Raw genomic sequence first — 24,679 nt, forward strand, 5'->3', positions numbered from 1 at the left:
CAAAGATGTGTCATAACCGTTTCCATTTATTAAAAGATAACGAAGAGAAATACATCCTTTTTTTTCTTTTTTTTTCTTTTTTTTTTAATAAGTGAGAATCCCTCAATCCTTCATCTTCCTACAAGGATCCGTTTGATCCCGAAGTGATTATTATGTAAATCTTAATAAATCTCCGGAGATTATGGCCACCCTCATTAATAGATTCTCCGGGGAAGAAAGGTATATCTCCTCTTGATGATGTTGCCGATTATTCTTTTTTTATTATCGGGTTATCTCATGTATCTAGATTGCGCGAATTGTCTCTACTTTATATATTGCATTAATATGGACTTGAGCTGAAATAAAATTTATTGTTATTACTATTATTATTATTATTATTATTATTATTATTATTATTATTATTATTATTACTATTTTCTGTAAAGTATTCAAAATTATACACGGACTTTTTACACTTTGTATTATTGTGGACCCTTTAGAACATTATATATACTCTCGTGATAGAGAGTTTTTCCCTACTAAAATTGTCCACGTTTACATTCATTTTAAATCGAGAACATGGATATCTATTTTTCCTTACAAGAAGAGCTGTTGACATACCGGCTGGTGGTGCTCCGTTGGACCAGGTGGCTCAGAAGGAAGAATCAGCTGGCCTTCCTCCGCAGATGCTTGGAGGAACATATCTTACCTAAGTCTTTTGGAATCTGTTCCCGTACCTCCTTCCTGGGAGAAGAGTTTCCTGAATTTGCCAGATGTCTCCTTCAAGACAAAATACAGGAAGATAAATGGGATGTCGAGGTCTTACATCTGGAATGACGCTCGTTACTCAGAGAACTTCGAGACCGTCTACAATCTGCCAGATTCGAGGGTGCCAGGCAAAGAGCAGTTGAGGTAGTTGCCGCTAGGGCCAGGGATCATAAACAGAGCCTACATAACAAATTAATGTGTGCACTAGATTATTCAAAATGGGACTATTCTACTAATAAAGTAAATAATCTTTCCACAGTTTTATTTAATAAAGAACAACTTGAAGTTCTTAACTTGGGTATGGGTTTTTGTACCGGCACAGACAAACCTGATGTACTAAACTCTATTAGTAGTATTAATTTGTTTAATTTTAAATACCTAGACTTTACTATAAATTTCTTAAAAGGTGCTATCCTAAATGATAATATAAATAATAAATCTATTAATATATTACCTAAAAGGCACCAACTGGCACTAGCTTCCTTAAAAAGTAACAAAGAAATCATGATCATGAGAGCTGACAAAGGAGGAGCTACAGTAGTCATGAACACAAGAGATTATTTGGAGAAAGCTTATGCCCTTTTAAATGATACCCAGACTTATCTCACACTGCGGTCCCCGCCCATTGCCACCAAAATGCAACAAGAATTTAATAGAAAACTTAGAAAAATAGCCAATACCCTTTCTGATCCTCTGCACAAAGAATTAGTCTTATCAAAAATCTCTTCAAGATCCCCTAGTGTACCTTACTTTTATGGTGTTCCTAAGGTTCACAAACCTGGGTGCCCCCTTAGGCCTATTATTGCTGCTTGTGGTTCACCGCAAAACACATTAGCAGAGTGGTTGGCTCAGGTTCTTAGTCAGTTTCTTGGCACGTTCTCAAGTGCTCATTTACAGCATTCATTCCAGTTTATACAGCGGGTCAAAGATAGTAATTGGGTAGATGGGAGGATGGCGAGTTTAGATGTTACGGCATTATTTACCAACGTTCCATTAGATTATGTGATCACAAAGTTACAGGAAGAACATGATCAAGGTAATGTGACTTTCCCCATTCCCGCGGAGCAGTTTTTCTCCCTTATCAGATTATGTGTCTCGTCCACTGTATTCCAGTTCAATAATCAGGGATTTGCTCAAAAAGAAGGTGTAGCCATGGGTTCTCCTCTGACCCCTGTCCTCGCTAACATTTGCATGGAGTTTGTGGAAAAAGAAATTTTAAACAGGTGTGATGAAGAAACGAAACCAGTTTTATGGGCGAGATATGTGGATGACATTTTTATCATTTTTAAAGGCACCGATGAAAAGCTTAAGAAACTAGTAGAAATAGCAAATAGCATTTTACCATCAATTAAGTTCACAACAGAAGTAGAAGTGGATTCTAAATTACCGTTTTTAGATGTTTTAGTGTACAGGGACTGTAATAGGCAGAGGTACAAATTTTCAGTTTGCCGGAAGTTTGTCCACTTTTATTCTTTTCACTCAAAAGAAATAAAAAGTAACGTTATTATGAATTTTGCTTTACGCGCATTCAGAATTTGCGACTCCGAATATATAGCCGGTGAACTTAAACACATCACGGCTACTTTTAGAAGTCTCAGATATCCCCCTCACTTCATTGAGAAAGCAATTCCGCGAGCAAGGAAGTCGTTCTATGGACTGAGAGATAAAACTAAGGAAAACCAAAAAGATATTTGTCCCTTCCCTTTAATCCAGAAGTAAAGAATATAAGTGGACATATCAACATAAGTCAGAAGGAAACTAAAATTGTGTTCAATTATGAAAATACAATAAGACGTTCCCTCGTAAGAAACAATAACAATGATAAAAATCCCATTGTCCCAGGCGTTTACGAACTACCGTGTATGGATTGTAATAGTAAATATTTTGGTGAAAGTGGACGGGGACTAGATATACGTTTGGGCGAACATAAGCGAGCTTATGAACTACAATCACATCACAAAACAGCGCAATAGTAGCACGTGCATTCAGGAATGATCATAGGCCCAACTGGAACGAGGCTCAAATTATCTTTAAAAGTAACAATGTAAATGTCAGGCGACTAGTCGAGGGAGCTGCTATAAGTTTGGGAGAATTATTCAAAGGAAACAAGTCTTTTGTCAACGAAGACCCATTTGTTAATTTTTATAGGCTCTGTTTTTCCCTCTCCTGATGCTGCCTCTGCCTTGCCTCTTCCAGTCCAGGTAACCGCTGCCCCGGGGGAGTCTGATAACGGTGCCCAATCTACGCCCTTGGATGAAGGACTTCATGTACTGTTGCAACAACCTGTACGAAGATCCAACAGGATTGCAGCCAGAAGGATTGATAGGGGAGAGGGTATCACCTAGTTGTTGTTAACTACCCTCTTTCTTCACCTGGCCCATTAACGAGCTAATGACTGTTGTCAACGATCTTCAACGACTCTTGTTTTTTAAAATTTACCTCTGTACTTGTCGTAACTTTTTGTTCATTTGGACTGAAGATGAACCCAGGGAAGGGTTCGAAAGCTTTCTGTAAAGTCTGCAAAATTATACACGGACTTTTTACACTTTGTATTATTGTGGACCCTTTAGAACATTATATATACTCTCGTGATAGAGAGTTTTTCCTTATTATTACTATTATTATTATTATTATTATTATTACAGTCTCCAGGAAAGAAAGGTATATCTCTTCTAAATAACTATTTGAGTATTACTATTATTATTACGATACATTTTACAAGTATTTATAGCAGGCAAGGTCTTGTACAATCGGTGGGTGGGTCGGTGAGCAGGGATTCTAATTGGTCGTTTGATGGTAACGAAATCTATCCCTGAGGCATTGAGATCTTCTTGGTCTGGCTGGGGTTATTAGCGTGGGTTGGGTGTTGGTTGGGGTACCCACCTCCTGGGTGGCAGGTGCTGCAAGCTGTCCAGGTGACATGTCGTCCGTTCGTTCTCTCCCGCTTTCTCTCTCTGCTTCTTCCTCTCTTTCTCTCTCTCTTACTCTCTCTCTTTCTCTGTGTGCAAGTTCCTCTCTCTCTCTCTCTCTCTTTCTCGTTCGCTCCTTCTCTCTCTCTCTCTCTCTCTCTCTCTCTCTCTCTCTCTCTCTCTCTCTCTCTCTCGTGGCGGTATATGGAGTCGGTTGGTTTCTTGTGCTATTTCTTCGTATGATGGTAGGAAGAAATTCTGTTTCTTTTACCGTGTTGATAGTCGGTTTTTTCTCTAATATGTGTAATGCTTCCAGATAACGTAGGTGTTTCCGGTCCGGTGCATGGTCAATAATTTCTATGTTCGTTATAAGTTCAGCTCTTTCTGGTCTTCTGTTATGCTTTTCCCTGTAGTGAATGAAAATGGCCCCTTCTTGAAGGTGGCAGGAGAGACGCTTGGAGAGTCTGGTGGAGGTCATCCCGATGTAAGAATGGTGGCATCCATCCACCGGGCATGTAAATTCGTAGATGACACTCCTTCTCTTCAAAGACGTTTCTGGGGGCGCCGTGTTGTTTTTAAGAAGCAGCTGGCTGGTTTTCATATTTTTATAGTATATTATGAGGCTAATTTTATCGCCTTCTGCAATGGGGGAGATATTTTAACTGATTATTTCCCTTATAGCCTTTTCATATTCCAAATATTTGTGGTGCATATAATTTTTGTAAAATATTTTTATAGCTCCACTTTGGTCGTTAGTTTCGGTCGTTCTTTCCTGGTGCCAATTATTTATGGAGTCCCGCGTTTGGCGTTTGACCATGCGATTTGCAAAGTTATTGTTGATGAGGACTTGTGTAGACTTTTCGATCTCCCTGGTGGTTTCTCTCCATGTAGAGCAGTGTGTACGGGCGCGGCAGACGAAGGCATCTACCACAGATCTTTTATACCTGTCTGGGCACTCGCTGGACCCATTACGTCATAGACCCGGGTTTGTAGGTTTCTTATAAACCGTGGTGGTGTGTACCGTAGGGGTTTGCTGTACCCGAACGTCCAGGAAGGGTAAGGCACCGTCAACGCTGCGTTCGCACATGAAGTGGAGGACGGAGCATTCTTCAAATGTCTTTCTTAAAGTTTCAAGGTCCTCTTCTCTGTCGACTCTTATGAAGGTGTCGTCTATGTAGCAGTAGTATTGGGGAGGGCAGGGGATCTTATTGAAAACCCTTCCTTCGACGACACTCATGTAGAAGTTGGCAAATAGAACCACTAATGGGGATCCCATTGCCACGCCGTCAATCTGGCAATAAAGATGTCCTCTGTGGGTTGTGAATGGTGCCTTCTTGGTGCATATTTCAAGAAGGGCTTTACGGCTTCCTCGGGGATGTTTAACGCCTGTGTCTTTGTGTCCTCACATCTATATACTCTATCGAGGATGTGTTCAATCGTCTCGTCGACTGGAACGTTCGTGAAGAGGCTCTCAACGTCAAGAGAGGCGATGATACCTGTAGACGGAGAGTCTCGGAGTTTACGTAAAAAGTCGGTAGACGACTGTAAACAATACCTGTCAGGGATATATGGTGTGAGGAGTTCATTGAGTCTCTTCGCGATTTTATAATTTGGGGTTGGGATTTGGCTTATAATAGGGCGGAGAGGATTACCAGGCTTGTGGGTTTTTACGGTGCCATAAATATACCCTGGATTAAAGTCACCCTGGGCAAGGGGAAGCCTGGGAGCATTCCTAGCGGCATGGATTCTTTCGACCGTCCTATTAATGTTTCGTCGGATGTCTTCGATGGGGTTCTTGTTGATTTTTCTGAATTTGGATTGATCAGCCAGTATTTGGTCCAGTTTCTCGTGATATTCTGAGGTCTTGATGAGCACTAGGGCAGCAGCTTTGTCTGCCCTTCTTATTGTTATTTCTTGGTTTGCTTTCTAGTTTTTAGCAGTTTCTTTCAATTCCCTGGTAAGCATAGCGCTTCTGTATGGGGCACCTCGGTTGGTAAGGGCTTCTGCTAACAGTAAGGGCTGGAGGGAGTCACTCGACCTGACCCTACCTTCGTCCTCGAGGGACTGAATAGAGTCAAGGAGGACTTCGACCTCCAGGCGCTTGGCGTGTGGGTTTGGCTTTTTTTTATCACGTGGGTATTGAGCCCAAGATTAAGGAGATCTTCTTCTTCTGGTGTCGGTTTATATTCCGTGAGGTTGGTGAAATCATTCTTTTTTCGGGGGATTTGAGATCTTCTTGGTCTGGCTGGGGTTATTAGCGTGGGTTGGGTTTTTGTTGGGGTACCCACTTCCTGGGTGGCAGGTGCTGCAAGCCGTCCAGGTGACAAGACGTCCGTTCGTTCTCTCCCACTTTCTCTCTCTGCTTCTTCCTCTCTTTCTCTCTCTCTTACTCTCTCTCTTTCTCTCTGTGCAAGTTCCTCTCTCTGTCTCTCTCTTTCTCGAGAAAGAGAGAGAGAGAGAGGAACTTGCACAGAGAGAAAAAGAAAGAAAAAGAGAGGAAGAAGCAGAGAGAAAAAGCGGGAGAGAACGAACGGACGACATGTCACCTGGACGGCTTGCAGCACTTGCCACCCAGGAGGTGGGTACCCCAACAGAAAAAGTATCTCCTAAAAGTATATATAAAAGTAAGCATCAATAAGATATAAAATAGATTTGTAAAAATACATGTATATATATATATATATATATATATATATATATATATATATATATATATATATATATATATATGAACGTAAAACAAAAGTAAACTTATGAATTTCAATACCATTCGTCGAGTGATAAATTATTCCCCAAGGTCAAGGTCTGAAGGTATCAGAGACGGATAATCGGATTAAGTTCTAAAAAAAGAACTTACATGAATCGAGTATAATCCCCATTCAAAAAGGGAACTGGTTTAGGGCAAAATTTCTCCAACTTTCTTTTAGCATACGAGGACACTGTCATCAAATTATTTATATTTTTGACGATAGAAACCCGTATTTTAAGATTATGGACTAACAAAGTGTATGAATTGGTGCAATTACATTTTTGGGGTTGGTTTGAATGTTTGATTCATTTGGAAGTTACTGATTTAAATTTTTTTCTCACACAAAAATATTGTAAGGGTCATTCCTCTATATGTTATTACAAAATAAACTCGTTTTTGACAGAAAAATTTCCAAAAGACATAAATATTATCTCTTTTGATTCCCCAGGGGAATATTTTGTGTTGGGGGTTGTAAATGGGGGATATAACATTCCCTTCCTTTTAAAGTAGAAAAGGGGGAATCTCAAGTGGATAGCAAAAAAGTTCCCCAGTGGCCTCAACCAGCTAAGAAAGGGGGAAAAAGGTTGCAGGCTGTGAATCTGTCATCAGTACTTGAACTTAATTTAAGTATGATTCGACTATGTTTTGAGTCCCCCCCCCCCTACACACCCCCCACCCCCACCCCCGAAAACTTTTGCAGTCCGTATAATTAAACCAGAAGTTCCCCGCAGAGAGGCAGACAGAAAGAAGGTAAGAAATAAAGAGACAGAGAGTGAAAAATTTCCTCGGTGTCTTAATTTGTCAGAAAGTTTTAATAGACTTATTTCTGCGCTGTACTTAATTTTTTATAAATTTGATAAAGTAATTCACCTGGTGGCTGTTGCATTTTCTTATTGAGACTTAATAACGTTAGTTTTCTGAGATGATATTACGCCGAAAGTATATTAATAGTATATTAATGGAATTCTGATAGACGGAAAATACTGTAACACCTCAATGTAACGGACACTTTTGGGGGGTCTGGCTTTCTGATAAGTAACAAAGACCACATGTGACAGCCTCCACTTGAATATTTTTTAGACATCTACAGCCAACAACAATTCCTCGTAATTCCTTAACCTAAACAAACCTGTATACTTTTCGCAGAACATTCAACATTAAGAGATTTATTTTAAAATGTATCAAATCGAAAATTTTAACATTAGAAAATAATAACAACAACAACACAGCTGATAAGTACAGGAATTTACTTAAGTTCTCTTTTGTACTTAGAGTTCCACTTATACTTGCTGTAGCGTTTGTCTGATGCAATTGAGTTTCAGATACAGACATTAAGGAAATAAACACCAACAGTCTCAGGATTTAATTCCCGTTGAAGGATTTCATTCAGAAGGCACCCAAATTCATTTCATTCCCATCGAAGGATTCCATTCCCCCCCGAAGGAGTTCATTTTCCCGTCGAAAAAGAATTCCATTCCCGTGAAAGGATTGCCATTTCCCTCGAAGGATGTCATTCCGTCGTCGAAGGATTTCCATTCCCCGTCGAAGGATTTCATTCCCGTCGAAGGATTTCATTCCCGTCGAAGGATTTCATTCCCGTCGAAGGATTCCATTCCCGTCGAAGGATTCCATTCCCCTCGAAGGATTTCATTCCCGTCGAAGGATTCCATTCCCCTCGAAGGATTTCATTCCCGTCGAAGGATTCCATTCCCCTCGAAGGATTTCATTCCCGTCGAAGGATTCATCCCTCGAAGGATTCCCATCCCGTCTAAGAAAGGATTTCATTCCCGTCGAAGGATTTCATTCCCGTCGAAGGATTTTCATTCCCGTCGAAAGGATTCCATTTCCCTCGAAGGATTTCATTCCCGTCGAAGGATTCCATTCCCCTCGAAGATTTCATTCCCGTCGAAGGATTCCATTCCCGTGAAAGGATTTCATTCCCGTCGAAGGATTCCATGTTTCTCCGAAGGATTCATTTCCCGTCGAAGGATTTCATTCCCGTCGAAGGATTTCATTCCCGTCGAAGGATTTCATTCCCGTCGAAGAATTCCATTCCCGTGAAAGGATTCCATCCCCCTCGAAGGATTTCATTCCCGTCGAAGGATTCCATTCCCCTCGAAGGATTTCATTCCCGTCGAAGGATTCCATTCCCCTCGAAGGATTTCATTCCCGTCGAAGGATTCCATTCCCGTGAAAGGATTTCATTCCCGTCGAAGGATTTCATTCCCGTCGAAGAATTCCATTCCCGTGAAAGGATTCCATTCCCCTCGAAGGATTTCATTCCCGTCGAAGGATTTCATTCCCGTTGAGGGATTCCATTCCCCTCGAAGGATTTCATTCCCGTCGAAGGATTTCATTCCCGTCGAAGGATTTCATTCCCCTTGAAGAATTTCATTCCCGTCGAAGAATTTCATTCCCGTCGAAGGATTTCATTCCCATTGAGGAATTTCATTCCCGTCGAAGGATTTTATTCCCCTCGAAGGATTCCATTCCCGTCGAAAGATGCTATTACCGTAGGACTTCATAGTAGAAGGATTCTATTCCCGTCGAAGGATTTCATTACCCTCGAAGGATTCCATACTCATCCAAGGATTTCATTCCCGTTGAAGGATTCCACTCCTCCCGAAGGATTCCATTTCCGTAGGGTTTCATGTTCATCAAAGGATTCTAGTTCTGTCGAAGGATTTCATTCCCATCAAAGGATTCCATTCCCATGAAAGGACTCCACTCACCCCAAAGGATTTCATACCTGTCGGAGGATTCCATTTCTGTAGAAGGATTCCATTGGCACAGTAGTAACTAACTCTCTAGAAGGACTTCATTCCCATGGGAGGATTACAATTCCATAGTAGGAATTATTTCCTGTCGAAGATTTTCATTCCCGTTAAAGGATTCCATACCCATCGAAGGATTTCATTCCCCCCTCACAAAAAAAAAGAAAAAAAAATTCATCTCTAAGTACCTTCTTCTGTTTATCACGGGATGGTATCCTTCAAGAGACACTATTATCCTCTAGTGCCTTTCCCATACCAGAATTATCTCCATCCAATTACCTCTAGCATCCTACGCGCTTAAGCCTCTCCAGGAAAGAGACTCCTTTCATTATCACTTCCGCACAAAGGCCTTGGGCAGAGATCACCAAATGTCGACAGTATTAGTTCTGTTCCCTTTTAGAAATATTCTATTACAGGAGAACTTTCTTTCAAATTTTCTGTCCTGGTTCCACGAATTCCTGGAAAATATTTCTTTGAAGATTTTTTTATAGGAGGATTTCTTAGGATTGGATAATTGACTTGGAGTTGCATGGAAAATGGATAGAAATATGAGAAAGAATATTTTGCAAAGTCGGTCCGTCGGTAATAATAATAATAATAATAATAATAATAATAATAATAATAATAATAATAATAATAATAATAATAATAATAATTGTTTGATCAAAAATTCTCAACAATAAATATTGCAAAACCTTCTTGAGATTTACCATCTTATTTGTACGAAAGTAAAAGGATATAATTTTCTTTACCACAACAACAACCTTAATAATAATAATAATAATAATAATAATAATAATAATAATAATAATAATAATAATAATAATAATAATAATAATAATAATATAGACTTTCCACTGCCATAATAATTAAGAGAACACTTGCAATGTAACCATACAAAATATTTCTTTTTTTGCCCAAATAGTAATAATAATAATAATAATAATAATAATAATAATAATAATAATAATAATAATAATAATAACTAATAATAGTAATAATAATAATAATAATAATAATAATAATAATAAAATAACTTTGTGAGGTAAGAGATATACCAGACAACCTCCAACCCCCGTGCTTCTTATTTATTTAAGAGAACACATCCAATGTAACCATAGAAGAAAAAATTAACCCTTTTTATTTTTTATTTTAGTTTTTTTTTTCTTTGCAAGTTTCATTTTTCCTCCCAAGATCGTCGAGGGGGGTCTCTCCGTAGACGCAGGGGAAAAATAATTTCATACCGTCAGTTACCTGTCCGATTTTCCCTCGGAAGTAGGCGAATGGAATCCGATTTCCTGTGGAAATTCTACTCTCCTTTTTTTCCCCTTAATGCATCGAATAATGGCGAATTGGCTCAGTGTTTTCCGAGGGTAAGCATAGACCATTACGTTCTTGAGTTTAACCTGCAGTTATCTCTTTCTCTCCCCTTCTAAGTATATATATGTGTGTGTGTATATATGCACTCAGGGGCCTTATTTCAGTTTTTTGTCGGGGGCCAAAGACGGTTCGGAGAGCGAAGCGAGCCTTTTCAGCTGGTTTTTTTTTTTTTTTTTTTTTTTTGAGCTATTGTATGCGTTTTTTAAGCCACATAAGCAAGACATTTCAGCAAAAATTATGTATTCCCACTATTGTTTATTTATCTCATCATCACCACTGGTAAGTAGTAGATAGACAAGGAGAAAAATAGGCATCCCTATTGAAAGAAAGTATTCACCTCAGAAAGTTTACTTTCTGTGCCGGAGAGTGTTTACCAGGGAAAGTCCACTTAACTTTCTTTTCGAAAACAAAAAGTTAAAGGAGCCAGGACAAGATATTATTATACTTACGCCTTTCGTTTCAAGTGACGTCTCGTTTTTTTTTCCTTTTTTTTTGTTTTTTGTTAATAGTCTTATTAAATTGTTTTCAACCAAATGAGAATATCTAGCGGAGGCAATGATCGGTAGGTTGGTTTAAATTAATTATATTTTTCTACAGCAACAGGGGCTTATGTATTTCCTCTTATATACTTGTTATTAGCTTTCACAATATTTCAAAAGCGAAACTTTTCTTTTCATTATAAGATGAAGTTACCTGCAGTATTTAACTATAGATTTTTTCTTGTCAATAAAAAAATGGATTTTTCTAATATAAGTTTTTTTTTTTTGACACCATCAAAGTAATCAGCATATGGCGTTTCTAATATGTTTTTTTTTTTTTTTTTTTTTTTTGACACCATCAAAGTAAATCAGACTAAGCCATAATCGGGTACCTTGACAATAAAGAATCTTATGGAGAATTATGCATTTGGCAATGGAATTAAAAACACTGTTAATTGGGTAATTTGTTGGTTTTGAGGCCTAAAGAAGCCAGTACGCATCTGCTGATGAAGTCATATGGCACCATGTTTTTTAAGTCATATGACATGTTTTTATAAATCATATGACACCGTGTTTTTTTAAGTCATATGACACCATGTTCTTTTTTAAGTTGTATGACATCATGTTTTGTAAGTCATATGACACCTTTTTTCAGTTTTTCTCAAAAGCTTTTTTTTTTAAGTCAGATGACACCATGTTTTTTTTAAGTCAGATGACACTCTGTTATTTTCAAGTCATATGACAACATTTTTATTTAAGTCATATAATTCCATGTTTTTTTAAGTCACATGTTTTTCTAAGTCATATGACACCATGTTTTTTTTAAGTTATTCTCAAAAGCTTTTTCTTTTTGTCAAGTCATGTGACACCATTTTTTCTTAAGTCATATGACACCATGTTTTTTTCAAGTTTTTCTCAAAAGTTTTTTTTTTTTTTTTTTTTTTTTTGTCAAGTCATATGACACCATTTTTTCTTAAGTCATATGACACCATGTTTTTTTTAAATCATATGACACCATGTCTTTTTCAAGTCACATGACACCAGGTTTTTTCTTTTTTAAGTTTTTCTCAAAAGCCGTAGTTTGAACAAAAATTCCTTGGTGCTCTCCAGTTCCGTTACGTAACATCGTTTATTAACTTCCAAGTTAATTACGTTTTCAGTCTGGCTTTAACAAATTTCTGACCCCTTTTATTGGTGTGTCTGCTAATTACGAAACTCTACAGAATCCCGTAAGCGTGAAGGTAGTACTACCTCAAATGGTCCATTACAAAGGGAGGGGGGAGGGGGCCATAAACCGAAATTCCAAGCGGCCCTCGTTCTGAACATCACATTCCAGGGAGATCTCTATCCCCGGAACTAGAATGAAAACTCAGCTCTTCCATTCAGTAGTACCCTAAAACAATTATCTTTGTATTTTGATAACTTATTTACATTTTCACCGGCTCTTTTTCTTTTTTTATTAATTTTTTAGTTTATTTCTTCTAATAAACTTCCTAGTGCATTTATGAACACTGAAGTCTAAGGGGTCCACAATAATAAGAAAAAAAATAATTTAATACTTCATCAGTTTTTTTTTTTTTTTAGCAATTTGTTAGTTTATTTTTCCTAATAACTTCCTAATGCATTTATGAACACCAAATTCTAGGGGGCCCACAATAATAAAAATATTTGATAGTTCATAAGTTTTTTTTTTTTAGTAATTTGTTAGTTTATTTATTCTAATAACTTCCTAATGCATTTATGAACACCAAATTCTAACGGTCCACAATAATAAAAAAAAATTTAATAGTTTATCAGTTTTTTTTTAGTAATTTGTTAGTATATTTATTCTAATAACTTCCTAATGCATTTATGAACACCAAATTCTAACGGGTCCACAATAATAAAAAAGACATGTTAATAGTTCGTGTATAATTTAAAAACACTTTACAAAACTTTCGAACCCTTCACTGGATTCATCTTCTGTCCAAAATTTTGGACTGAAGATGAACCCAGGGAAGGGTTCGAAAGTTTTGTAAAGTGTTTTTAAAGTATACACGAACTATTAACATGTTTTTTTTATTATTGTGGACCCCTTAGAACATTGTATATACTCTCGTAATAGAGAGTTTTCCTAAACACCAAATTCCTAGGAAGCTTGAATTGCATGCCAAAGGCCCTTGTGTGTTTGTTTCATATGATTAGGTACGTCTTCGGAATAAAGATAAAAATAATTCATTTGTTATTTATATAAGATATATATATTATAGTATATAATATAATAAGTATATATAGATATATATCTATATTATGGATATATATAGATATATATATATATAAAAATATAGAGATATATATATATATATGATCTTTATATATAATATATATCTATCCTATAATTTAATTAATCTATATATATATAGTAGATATATATACCTCCATTAATTAATATATAAAATATAATACTAGTATTATATAGTTATTAATCTATATAAATATATAATAAATATCTTAGTATATATTCTATACTTAACTATATTACTACCTACCCCTATACTATTAATATCTTATATATATATATATATGTATATATCAAATACATATTGATATCCAGTTCATACTTCTTTGTTATTATAGCTCAGGACAGATAAATAGTCAATATACGTTTGTTTTCAACTTAGGTATTTTGTACCGAATACATGTAATGTATATTTATTTAACAGAGAGAGAGAGAGAGAGAGAGAGAGAGAGAGAGAGAGCAACTTACGTACAACGAAGATAGAGGAGGGGGTGTGGGAGGCTAAGTACTTCCCCCAAATGATTGATGGAGAGAGAGAGAGAGAGAGAGAGAGAGAGAGAGAGAGAGAGAGAGAAAACAACTTACGTACAACGAAAATAGTTGGGGGGATGGGAGGCCCAGTGCTCCCCACAACCCCCCCCCCCAACTCCCCAAATGATTGATGGGCTCATTCATCTTCCAGTCGTCGAAATTGCTGGATGAATCTCATCAATCGGAAGAGAGATCACATTACCACCAGCGTTTACGAATTCTCCCCAGCAACGATCTTTTAAAGAGTATAATATCTTATCCGCTTCGTAAGGTTGAAAGAACACGACTGGATGTTTTTATTTCATCCTCCAAATTTCCTTTCCCTTTTGGTTTTCCTGACGCATTTCATCTCGAAGCTGGGTACGGTTTGTCGGAAACTTCGGATATTTAAGCGAAGGTGCAACGCATCGCTGCCATAATACAATTCACCCTCTATTTTAATACAGGCGAGGCAGGAATTTAAGGAGAGAGTGTCGAGGGAAGATAGACAGGTAGAGGGAGTGCTGGAATGGTGGAATCACAGAAGTATGGTAATAAAGAGAGTATGGGGGGGGGGGGGGCGAGGTGTTGGGAAAGACTTCTGGATGAAGATCAAGACTGCGAGGTTAGTACAGAAGAGACAAGGTTGAACCGAGTACAAATATTTAGGTATCTTGGTTCAACTGTGGCTGATGATGGAAATTTGGACGTAGATAATAAGACAAAGAGTGTTGGTTTTGTGACCGAAGAATCAACAGGAAGGTTAAAGGAAGAGTGTATAAGAGAGTAGTGAGACCGGCTTTGATGTAGGGAGCAGAAACATGACCGGTAAAGAGAGTGCAAGAGAAGAAATTGGATGCGGTTAATATGTTGGGAGTGACAAAGAATGGACAGAATTAAGCATGAAAGAAGAAGAACTATTAAAGTCGTAGAACTATCAAAGAAGGCCAAGGAAGGAAGACTGCTATGGTATGGACATGTAATAAGAAGGGATGGGACAAATGTAGGTAGGAGAGTGATCATTTTAGAGTATTGACTGCCCTCTGAATTTTGTCTGAAAACTGAATATTTTAATGATTAAACGTATGAGCTTCTGCTTCAGCAATCACAAGTACAACTGCATTAATGGTAAACATGCTCGTGATTACATAAAAAGTTCTTTTAAATCTTTTACAAGTCCGTACAGGAACACATTGAAATGAAAATGAAGAAGAAAAACTGGAGCCTTGTCCATTTTTTTTTTATTCTAACCGCTTGGAAAACATGAAACCATCGTATGCATTTCTATGCAACTCTTTTTGACAATGACAAATATCATCCGACGGTTTAGTGCCATTTTGCAAGCACGTGTACGTCTGTCAGTATGTATGTTTGTGTGCATTTGTTCGTACTTGTGCGTGTGTGTGCGTTGTACGTCTGTCAGTATGTATGTTTGTGTGCATTTGTTCGTACTTGTGCGTGTGTGTGTGTGTGTGTGTGTGTGTGTGTATGTGTGTGTTGCAGTGACAGATGTTGCAGGAAGCAAAGGCGCCTCTTTTGTTTGTTCCATTCCAGAGGAATGTCTGGAACGATTTTGACTTCGAAATTTGTCTTTTGCTATGAGGACCTGCGTCGCATTTTTCATTTTTCCCTTCCTGTCTTCTTAGAGAGGGGACTTGTGCTTTCCCTTCCCGTCTTCTTAGAGAGAGAACGCAAAAGTCCCAATGATATTTAAGGCCCATATACACAGAACGATGGTCTGAACGATTGTCTGAGCGACTATCTGTATCGTTCATAAAAACACCGTGTATGGGCTTGTCTGAATGCAAAAGTGGGCGGAGCTTCGTGTCTGAACGATCTCAGCGAGAATCTGTCCCGACAAGGTTGCTGGCTTGCGACTTAAGTCTGTCATACACAGATCGTTCAATGTTTGGGTTTGTCTGCCGATATAACACTATAGTGCGCGTCTCTTCTAGAGACAATGCCATGTCTTCTCGAGACAAAATCTTTGTTCAGACTGCAATCGGTGAGGAGATCGTTCATACTGTACGAATAGTGTGTGAGTGTGTGTGTGTGTGTGTGTCGATAAGACAATCGTTCAGACAGTCGTTCAGACAATCGTTCAGTGTATGGGGGTGTGATGGTAATTGCTTCCTAGCAAAGAAAGATAAAGGAGAGGAGAACGCATTTTCGAGAAGTTCGGCAGCAAGGAGGCGTTAGCACATTGTGTTGGAGGTACCTGTTATCATGATGGTTCTAGAATCGGCAGGGGTGTTGTGGAACTCGTCGGGACGTGAGAAACGCCGCGATTTTTTATGCAATACCTCATCTAGATTCATCTAAGAAATTCTAGCAATCTCGGGAACCTGTGACGCTCGCCGTAGGCCCCGGCCCCGGGATGCCGTATAAATACGACGGAGGAAGTAGGAGCAAACAGAGATCGTAGAAGAGAGACACCAGTTAGTCACACAGAGATATCACACTATCAGTGAGAGATCAGCCACAGCAGAGATTATCCGTGAGAGATAAGAAAGAAAGGGACTGACGAAGGATCAGAAAATAAAAGTTGCTCGGGAGTTGGTTGGATACTGGTCTAGTCGTCTTCAGGTTTTGGGGAGTTCCTGCCTTAAAAGTAGACTATTTTCTGCAATACGAAGTCAAGAGGACGTCTGCAATCATCGTTTTCCTTTTGAGAAGCCGTCGCTTCGAATTACCCAAATTGACTAGCAAGTATTTGAATTGCCTCACTGTTCCCCCAGTTCATGCAGTGTAAGATTCTATCTTTTTATGTAAATAGGAGATACCATTCTGCATTTACCTTTGTTAGTAAGCTTGTAAATAAACCTTTGTTGTGTTAGTGTTTCTTTCTATATTCGTATCCCCAGTTTCAACTGTTGGTGTTGAAATATTTTTTTTTTTTTATTATTTCATATCGAACCTGAAGCGGACCTCTCTCAGAGGCCGTAACATTGTGTCGACCTTTGGCCAGGATATATCGGCACTGTAACATTGTGGCGACCCTTGCCAGGATATATCGACACTGTAACATTGTGACGACCCTTGCCAGGATATATCGACACTGTAACATTGTGGCGATCCTTGCCAGGATATATCGACACTGTAACATTGTGACGATCCTTGCCAGGATATATCGACACTGTAACATTGTGTCGACCTTTGGCCAGGATATATCGACACTGTAACATTGTGGCGACCCTTGCCAGGATATATCGACACTGTAACATTGTGACGACCCTTGCCAGGATATATCGACACTGTAACATTGTGGCGATCCTTGCCAGGATATATCGACACTGTAACATTGTGGCGACCCTTGCCAGGATATATCGACACTGTAACATTGTGGCGACCTTTGGCCAGGATATATCGACACTGTAACATTGTGGCGACCCTTGCCAGGATATATCGACACTGTAACATTGTGACGACCCTTGCCAGGATATATCGACACTGTAACATTGTGGCGACCCTTGCCAGGATATATTGACACTGTAACATTGTGGCGACCCTTGCCAGGATATATCGACACTGTAACATTGTGGCGATCCTTGCCAGAATATATCGACACTGTAACAGGGGGCCTTTAGAAGATGCAGGACAGAGGATAAAGGAAGAATGGGTTTGGATCCTGTAGGATGTCCTAGAGCTTGAGACTCCTAAAGGATGGGATGTCATGAGTAGCCTGACAAAAAGGAGTTAAGATCCTTGATTCTCTCTCTCTCTCTCTCTCTCTCTCTCTCTCTCTCTCTCTCTCTTTTGTCAAATTTGGAAGCTTTGCTGTCATTGCTAAATAGATTCATTTTTTACTCAAGAAGGATACAGTCAAATCAATATAACAAGATGAATATATTATTGTTTCTCTCTGAAAACTATTAAAAGCCATAATTTCCCTAAACGATTCCAGAGCTAATGCACGTGCAAATTGGTCGTGATAGCATAATGCTGTTATTAGCGGGAAAACACGTTCATCTTTATATCCGCTGTGATTTCTTACACGAAAATCCCACTTGCAATTGTGATAGGCGTTATACTTAAGGGAGATTACGATTACTAGCAATCTACGGGCATAACCAGCCCCGTTTCACGGGCAGAACCAGCTCCATTGCAAGGAATCCCTTCTCACCCCCACCCCCTTCGGAGTGGGGTGGGGGAGGTAGGATGACACCCCATTATAAAGCATCTTAGTGGTCCCCACTACAACCCTGCCTAGTTTCATGCCCATCGGACAAGCTGTTTAGCCGTGATTGAATGACAGACGGACGGACAGACATAATACCCATTAGAGTAAGATTTAGATATCTTTAGCAAAACATATTTCGAACAAATCTGCTAATACCATCCGTAATACCAGTGTAAACAAATTTCTAAACTTGAAAAAATAACATAAAAAAAGTAAATATATCTATACAATCCCATTTTCTGTGATATAAAATCTGGAATGACATCTCAAAAAAGAGCTATGACTATTCTTTTATATCTGGTATCAAAAATGAAATCTCAAAAGAGATAACCTACCTATTTTCTGAACAATACCATTTTCTGTTGTATAAAATCTAGAATAACATCTCAAAAAAGAGATATGATTATTTTTTTTATAACGGGTATCAAAAATAAATCTCAAGAGAGATAAGCTATCTCTTTTCTGAACAATGTTGCAATCCATTTGGACAGCACAACTAAAGTTCCTTGGAAGCATTTCCGGTCGAAAGATACCTCGAGGAATTCCAGAAACCTGGACGCCAGGTAGACTGGAAAATGTAAATACACTTCCAAAGAATTCTTTCAAGAAACGTGACCTCCATCCTAAAGAGAATTTAGGTCTGATTTATATTGCATGTTGTTTTTGCAATGTCCTTTCTTATAGCGTCTGTTTTGTTAAGATTTTATGTTACACCTGATTTGAAAATATTAGAGTTGAATTTATGATTCTTTCAAAACTATGACCTTTGACCTAAACTAGATTTCATATTACACCTGATTTAAAAATGTTAGAGTTGAATTTATTATTCTTTCAAATCTATGGCCTTTGACCTAAACTAGATTTCATATTACACCTGATTTAAAAATATTGGAGTTGATTTATTATTATTTTCTTTTCAAATCTATGCCTTTGACCTAAACTAGATTTCATATTACACCTGATTTAAAAATGTTAGAGTTGAATTTATGGTTCTTTCAAAACTATGGACCTTTGACCTAAACTAGATTTCATATTACACCTGATTCAAAAATATTGGAGTTGAATTTATGATTCTTTCAAAACTATGACCTTTGACCTAAACTAGACGCCAAAGTTGGATATGAAATGAAATTTGTGGCTTGTAATTAATGAATGTAAAAAAAATATAGTGGTGGGATAAAATTCGTAGTGCATTCTATTCAAAACATTTCGAATAACCAAAGCTATGCAGTTTGTTATTTTTGGCACAATATTGAAGAAAATTAATATGATGCGTTTGACTTTAGCTTCATATTGTAGCAAATTTTTATATGCATCTCTCACTGCTCAGTAACTCCCCAAGGAAATACTTCGGATAGAGCCAGAAGATCTAATATAATTAAGGATTTCGATGAATACCTGAAAATGAATATTCACACACTATTTCTGAAGCAAACCGGGAAAGTGTGAACCTCACTATGAGCTTGAACAAACAAGCCGAACAGAAAATGTTAAGCCATGACTGAAAACTCGCCAACTTTGAACCTATTCCCTTATGAGGAAGGAGCGGAGCACTTTCTCTTCTCCCCGAAAGTCAAAACAGAAGAGTCGTTTTAACATTTTCATGAATAATTCCTCCCTTCTCGCGCGAGGAGGAGGAGGAGGAGGAGAGGAGGAGGAGACAGAGAGTTTTCAGAATAATAGGTCAAGTGGAAGAAAGGTCATTTTAATATTTAATTGACAGATATTCGAAGCTGGAGCCCCATATTTGCATAATGAATCATTCCTTCTAATTAAGGGACTCTGGGTTTTTCTTTTTTAGATTTAAGACTGCGACGCGAAAGGAAGTTGTCTTAACGAGTCGCTTTGGCGATGAAAAGGGCGAAAATAAACCGTTTTGATGGAAATCTACAGCCACCAGATATTTATGAGGAGTTCGGAGTTCGTGCACTGTTTTGATGATTATATTTCATTCTATCTGATGATGATCATGTGTGTTTACCGTATGTAAGTGTGTGTGATGCACGGACAAGCACACACACATGCACACACACACACACACACACACACACACACACACACATATATATATATATATATATATATATATATATATATATATATATATGTGTGTGTGGTGTGTGTGTATGTATATATCTTATATATTATATATATATATATATATATATATATATATATCTATATATATATATATATATATATATACACGCACTAAGCTACAAATATCCTTTAATATTTGATTCGCTCCACCTCAGAATCAATATATTTTTCATACACGTTAACTGAAGGGGAATTATTATCAACTAAAAATTCCCCTCAGTTAACGTATATATGAAAATATATTAATTCTGAGGTAGAGGGCGAATTAGATATCATAGGACAATTTTGTAGCTTAATGCGTATATATAAGGAATCACGGTGATGTGATCAGACTCATTATATATATATATATATATATATATATATATATATATATATATATATATATATATACATATATGATATATATATAGATAGATATATATTTATATAATATAATATATATATCTATCTATATATATATGTATATATATATATATATATATATAATATATATATATATATATAATATATATATAGATATATATATATTATATAATATATATATATACATATACGATATATAAAAATAATATATATATATATATATATATTTATATATATATATAAATATATATATATATATGATTATAATCACTTTAGCACGTGATTCGTTTATTCACACATATCCACAGGTGAAAAATAAAAAATAAGAACAGGGTGTAGGTCCTGACCGGTTTCGGTTTTATTTTCAAGCCATTGACAAAGGACTGATACATAGTATTAGAATTCACAAGTATATATACTACCGAGACAGTACTGACGAACATACACACAACCGTTTGAGACTGCAGATCCACCCACAGCAGGTGTCAAGGTAGGAGTGGCTTTCAAAAATCATTGGCTAAAATTTACAATAAATTTCAAGGGATACTACCGCTTAGGGTACTGACCGTAGGAGACAACAAGTCCACACCTGACAGGTGTCAGGGAGGGCGGGGTTGAACATGTCATTACCACTACTGCCCCCTTTACTGTGTTTTACAAATATAATAAATCCTATTTCCATATATCTTTACAGCCTACCTTAAAATTTAAGCAGTGTACAAATTTTGTTTTTCTTTTGATATTAAAGATTAAGTTTATACATTCCTTGACTGATGTTCATATTATTGTTGTAAACTTTCTTTTATAAAACTAGATTCAATGATATTCCCTTTCCAATGATTATTAGAACACACCAACTTTTTTGCCCCTTCCAGTTAATAGCATGATTGTTTCACTAACATGTACAAATATACCACTATTTCCCTGTGCATATCTCACACATTGTTTATGTTGTTCTGTTCTTTTTTCCCAGTGCTTTCTCCGTTTGACCAATGTTAAAGTTGTCACATGACTTACACGGGATTTTTTATATACACACCCTTTAGCATTGTCGGGGTGGGAGTTCTTAATAAGTACCTGTTTCCATTGTTGTATTGTTTTTTAAAAAACTATTAACACCAAAATTCTTTAGGAGATGTGGGATTATCTTTCATCTTATTATTATAAGGTAGTACAAGCAAATTTTTGTTGTTGTAAGGTTCTTTTTGGTTTTTGATACATAGTCTTTTTTTTGCCGCTTCTAATGCATTGTTTTATTACATTATCTGGATATTTCAGTTTCGTTGCCCGTGTTCCGAAATCTTATCTATCTCCCATCTATATATTCTGGACTACATAACCCGTAGTGGCTCTTAGAAACATGGATGCAAAACTGATCTTTTAAACCTTATTGTTTGTCCAGAATAGCAATGTACATAGGAAAAAATATTGTAGTTTTCTGTAAACACTATACTAAATAACCCACTACTGTTTCTCCGTATGAGGACATCCAAAAAGGGTAGGCATTCATCTTTTTCCATTCCATAGTAAATTTAATAGATGATACTAATTGATTTAACCTGGCAAAAAAGTTATTACATCTTTCGTTCCCTGGCCATACACAAATTATGTTCGTCAACATATCTAAACCAAGGTACATTGCGTGGAATTATATTGTTTAAAATTTTCTTTTCAAAAGATTCCATATATAAATTACTTAGCACTTGGGGACAGAGGGTTTCCCATTGCCATACCCAAAATTTTTGTGAGTAGAATTTTCCATTGAATTCAAATTTACAGTCTTTTAACACATAATGTTACCTACCAATGGGTTAAGGATATCCTTAACCCATTGGTAGGTAACATCTCTAATGCCAATATTAAGAATAATGTGGACTTGATAGATAAACTAAATAGTGTACAAGTTAATAGTGAATCGAAATTGTGAGCTTTGATGTAGTTTCTTTCTATTCACAAAAGTGCCTATTGATGATTTAATTGGAGTTTCTATCGGAATTATTAGAAAAACAACTGGATATTCCATTTTCTAAAAGCACCTTAATTGAACTGATAAAATTATGTGTTAAAGACTGTAAATTTAAGTTTTCAATGGAAAATTCTACACACAAAATTTTTGGTTTTCATATGGCAATGGGAAACCCTCTGTCCCCAGTGCTAAGTAACTTATATATGGATTTTTTTGAAAATTTTTTGAAAAGAAATTTTAAACAATATAATTCCACGCAAAGTACCTTGGTTTGATATGTTGACGACATAATTTGTGTATGGCAGGAAACGAAGATGTAAATAACTTTTTTGCAAGGTTAAATCAATTAGTACCATCAATTAAATTTACTATGGAAATGGAAAAAGAATGAATGCTACCCTTTTTGGATGTCCTCATACCGAGAAATAGTAGTGGTTTAGTGTTTACAGAAAACCTACCAATATTTCTTCCTATGCACATTTCTATTCTGGACAAAACAATAAGTCTAAAAGATCAGTGTTTGCATCTATGTTTCTAAGAGCACTACGGGTATGTAGCCCAGAATATATAGATGAGGATATAGATAAGAATCGGAATACAGGCAAGAAACTGAAATATCCAGATAGTGTAAAAAATAAACAATGCATTAGAAGCGCAAAAAAGACCATATATCCACAAAAAAACCAAAAAGGAACCTTTTACAACAACAAAAATTTGCTTGTACTACCTTAAATAATAATAAATGAAGGTATCCCCACATCTCCTGAAGAATGTTGTGTTAATGAAGTTTTTAAAAACAATACAACAATGAAACAGGTACTTATTAAGAACTCCCCCGACAATGCTAAAGGTGTGTATATAAAAATCCGTGTAAAAGTCATGTGACAACTTTAACATTGGTCAAACGGAGAAAGCACTGGAAAAAAAGAAAAAACAGAACAACATAAAACAATGTGTGAGATATGCACAGGGAAATAGTGGTATATTTGTACATGTTAGTGAGAACAATCATGCTTATTAACTGGGAAGGGGCAAAAAAAAACTGGTGTGTTCTAATAATGCATTGGAAAGGAATATCATTGAATCTAGTTTTATAAAAGAAAGTTTACAACATAAATATGGACATCAGTCAAGGAATGCAAAATTTAAACTTATCCTTTAATATCAAAAGAAATTTGTATACTGTTTAAATTTAAGGTAGGCTGTAAAGATATATGGAAATAAGGATTATCATATTTGTAAACACAGTAAAGGGGGCAGTAGTGGTAATGAGATGTTCAACCCCGTCTCCCTGACACCTGTCAGGTGTGGACTTTTGTTTCTCCTACGGTCAGTACCCTAAGCGGTAGTATCCCTTGAGAATTTATTGTAAAATATTTTTAAGCCAAATGATTTTGAAAGCCCACTCCTACCTTGACACCTTGCCTGTGGGGTGGATCTGCAGTCTCAACGGTTGTGTGCATTTCGTCAGTATTGTCTCTGTAGTATATATATTGTGAATTCTAATACTATGTATCAGTCCTTTGTCAATGGCTTCAAAATTAAAGCCGAAATCAGGACCTACACCCTATCTCTTATTTTTTCAAACTGTGGACAATGTTTGTTTATATATATATATATATATATAATATATATATATATATATATATATATATATATTTAGAGAGAGAGAGAGAGAGAGAGAGAGAGAGAGAGAGATTCTTAATGCACTCCCCGTTAATTATTTCCCTGTTTCCATATTTTCTTGCGGGAAAAAATTTTTTTTTTTTTTTTTTTATCCTTGGAGGAGTCTCATACTTCTTGCCTTGTCATTTCCACGGTTGTGGCGGATGTGGGGGAGTTGGGGGGGGGGGAGAGAATACGTCTAATTAAGCAAAGTCTCACGGCCCGGGAAATGAGTCATTTCTTTCTGTCGCTTATGTGTGGAGAAATAATTTTTCTCTTCTTTTTTTAAGAGCTGGCGAGTTGCTCTTGATTGTCTTGGTGTGCGCATGCGTTGTAAATCCCTCCTGTGTTAGTGTTTCTTATGTATTCATTAAGTGGCTTTATTTCAATCTTCCTGACGTTGAAAGTTTCTGGTTATAACTGAATAAAGCAGTGCTGTTTGTGATTAGAAATGAGATTGTAGGTTTTTGTGCTATTTTTAGTGCTCAGAGTGTATATACTATATGTATATCTATCTGATCACGAATGTTTGAAACGTGATAAATGCATAAATAAAGTTATAAACCCTTTCTGCTT

At 36.8% G+C, this 24,679-nt stretch overlaps 1 protein-coding gene across 1 annotated transcript; it reads left to right on the forward strand.

The window, feature by feature from the left end:
- Positions 1 to 1,251: 1,251 nt before the first annotated feature.
- On the forward strand, positions 1,252 to 4,635 carry LOC135226235 (uncharacterized). The gene is made up of 2 exons (XM_064265678.1): positions 1,252 to 2,177; positions 4,395 to 4,635. The coding sequence occupies exons 1-2, from the start codon at positions 1,252 to 1,254 to the stop codon at positions 4,633 to 4,635; spliced, it is 1,167 nt and encodes a 388-aa protein (XP_064121748.1).
- The last annotated feature ends 20,044 nt before the right edge of the window (positions 4,636 to 24,679 follow it).

Source organism: Macrobrachium nipponense, chromosome 14 (assembly GCF_015104395.2).
Source record: "Macrobrachium nipponense isolate FS-2020 chromosome 14, ASM1510439v2, whole genome shotgun sequence".
In the NCBI taxonomy this organism is placed as follows: domain Eukaryota; kingdom Metazoa; phylum Arthropoda; class Malacostraca; order Decapoda; family Palaemonidae; genus Macrobrachium; species Macrobrachium nipponense.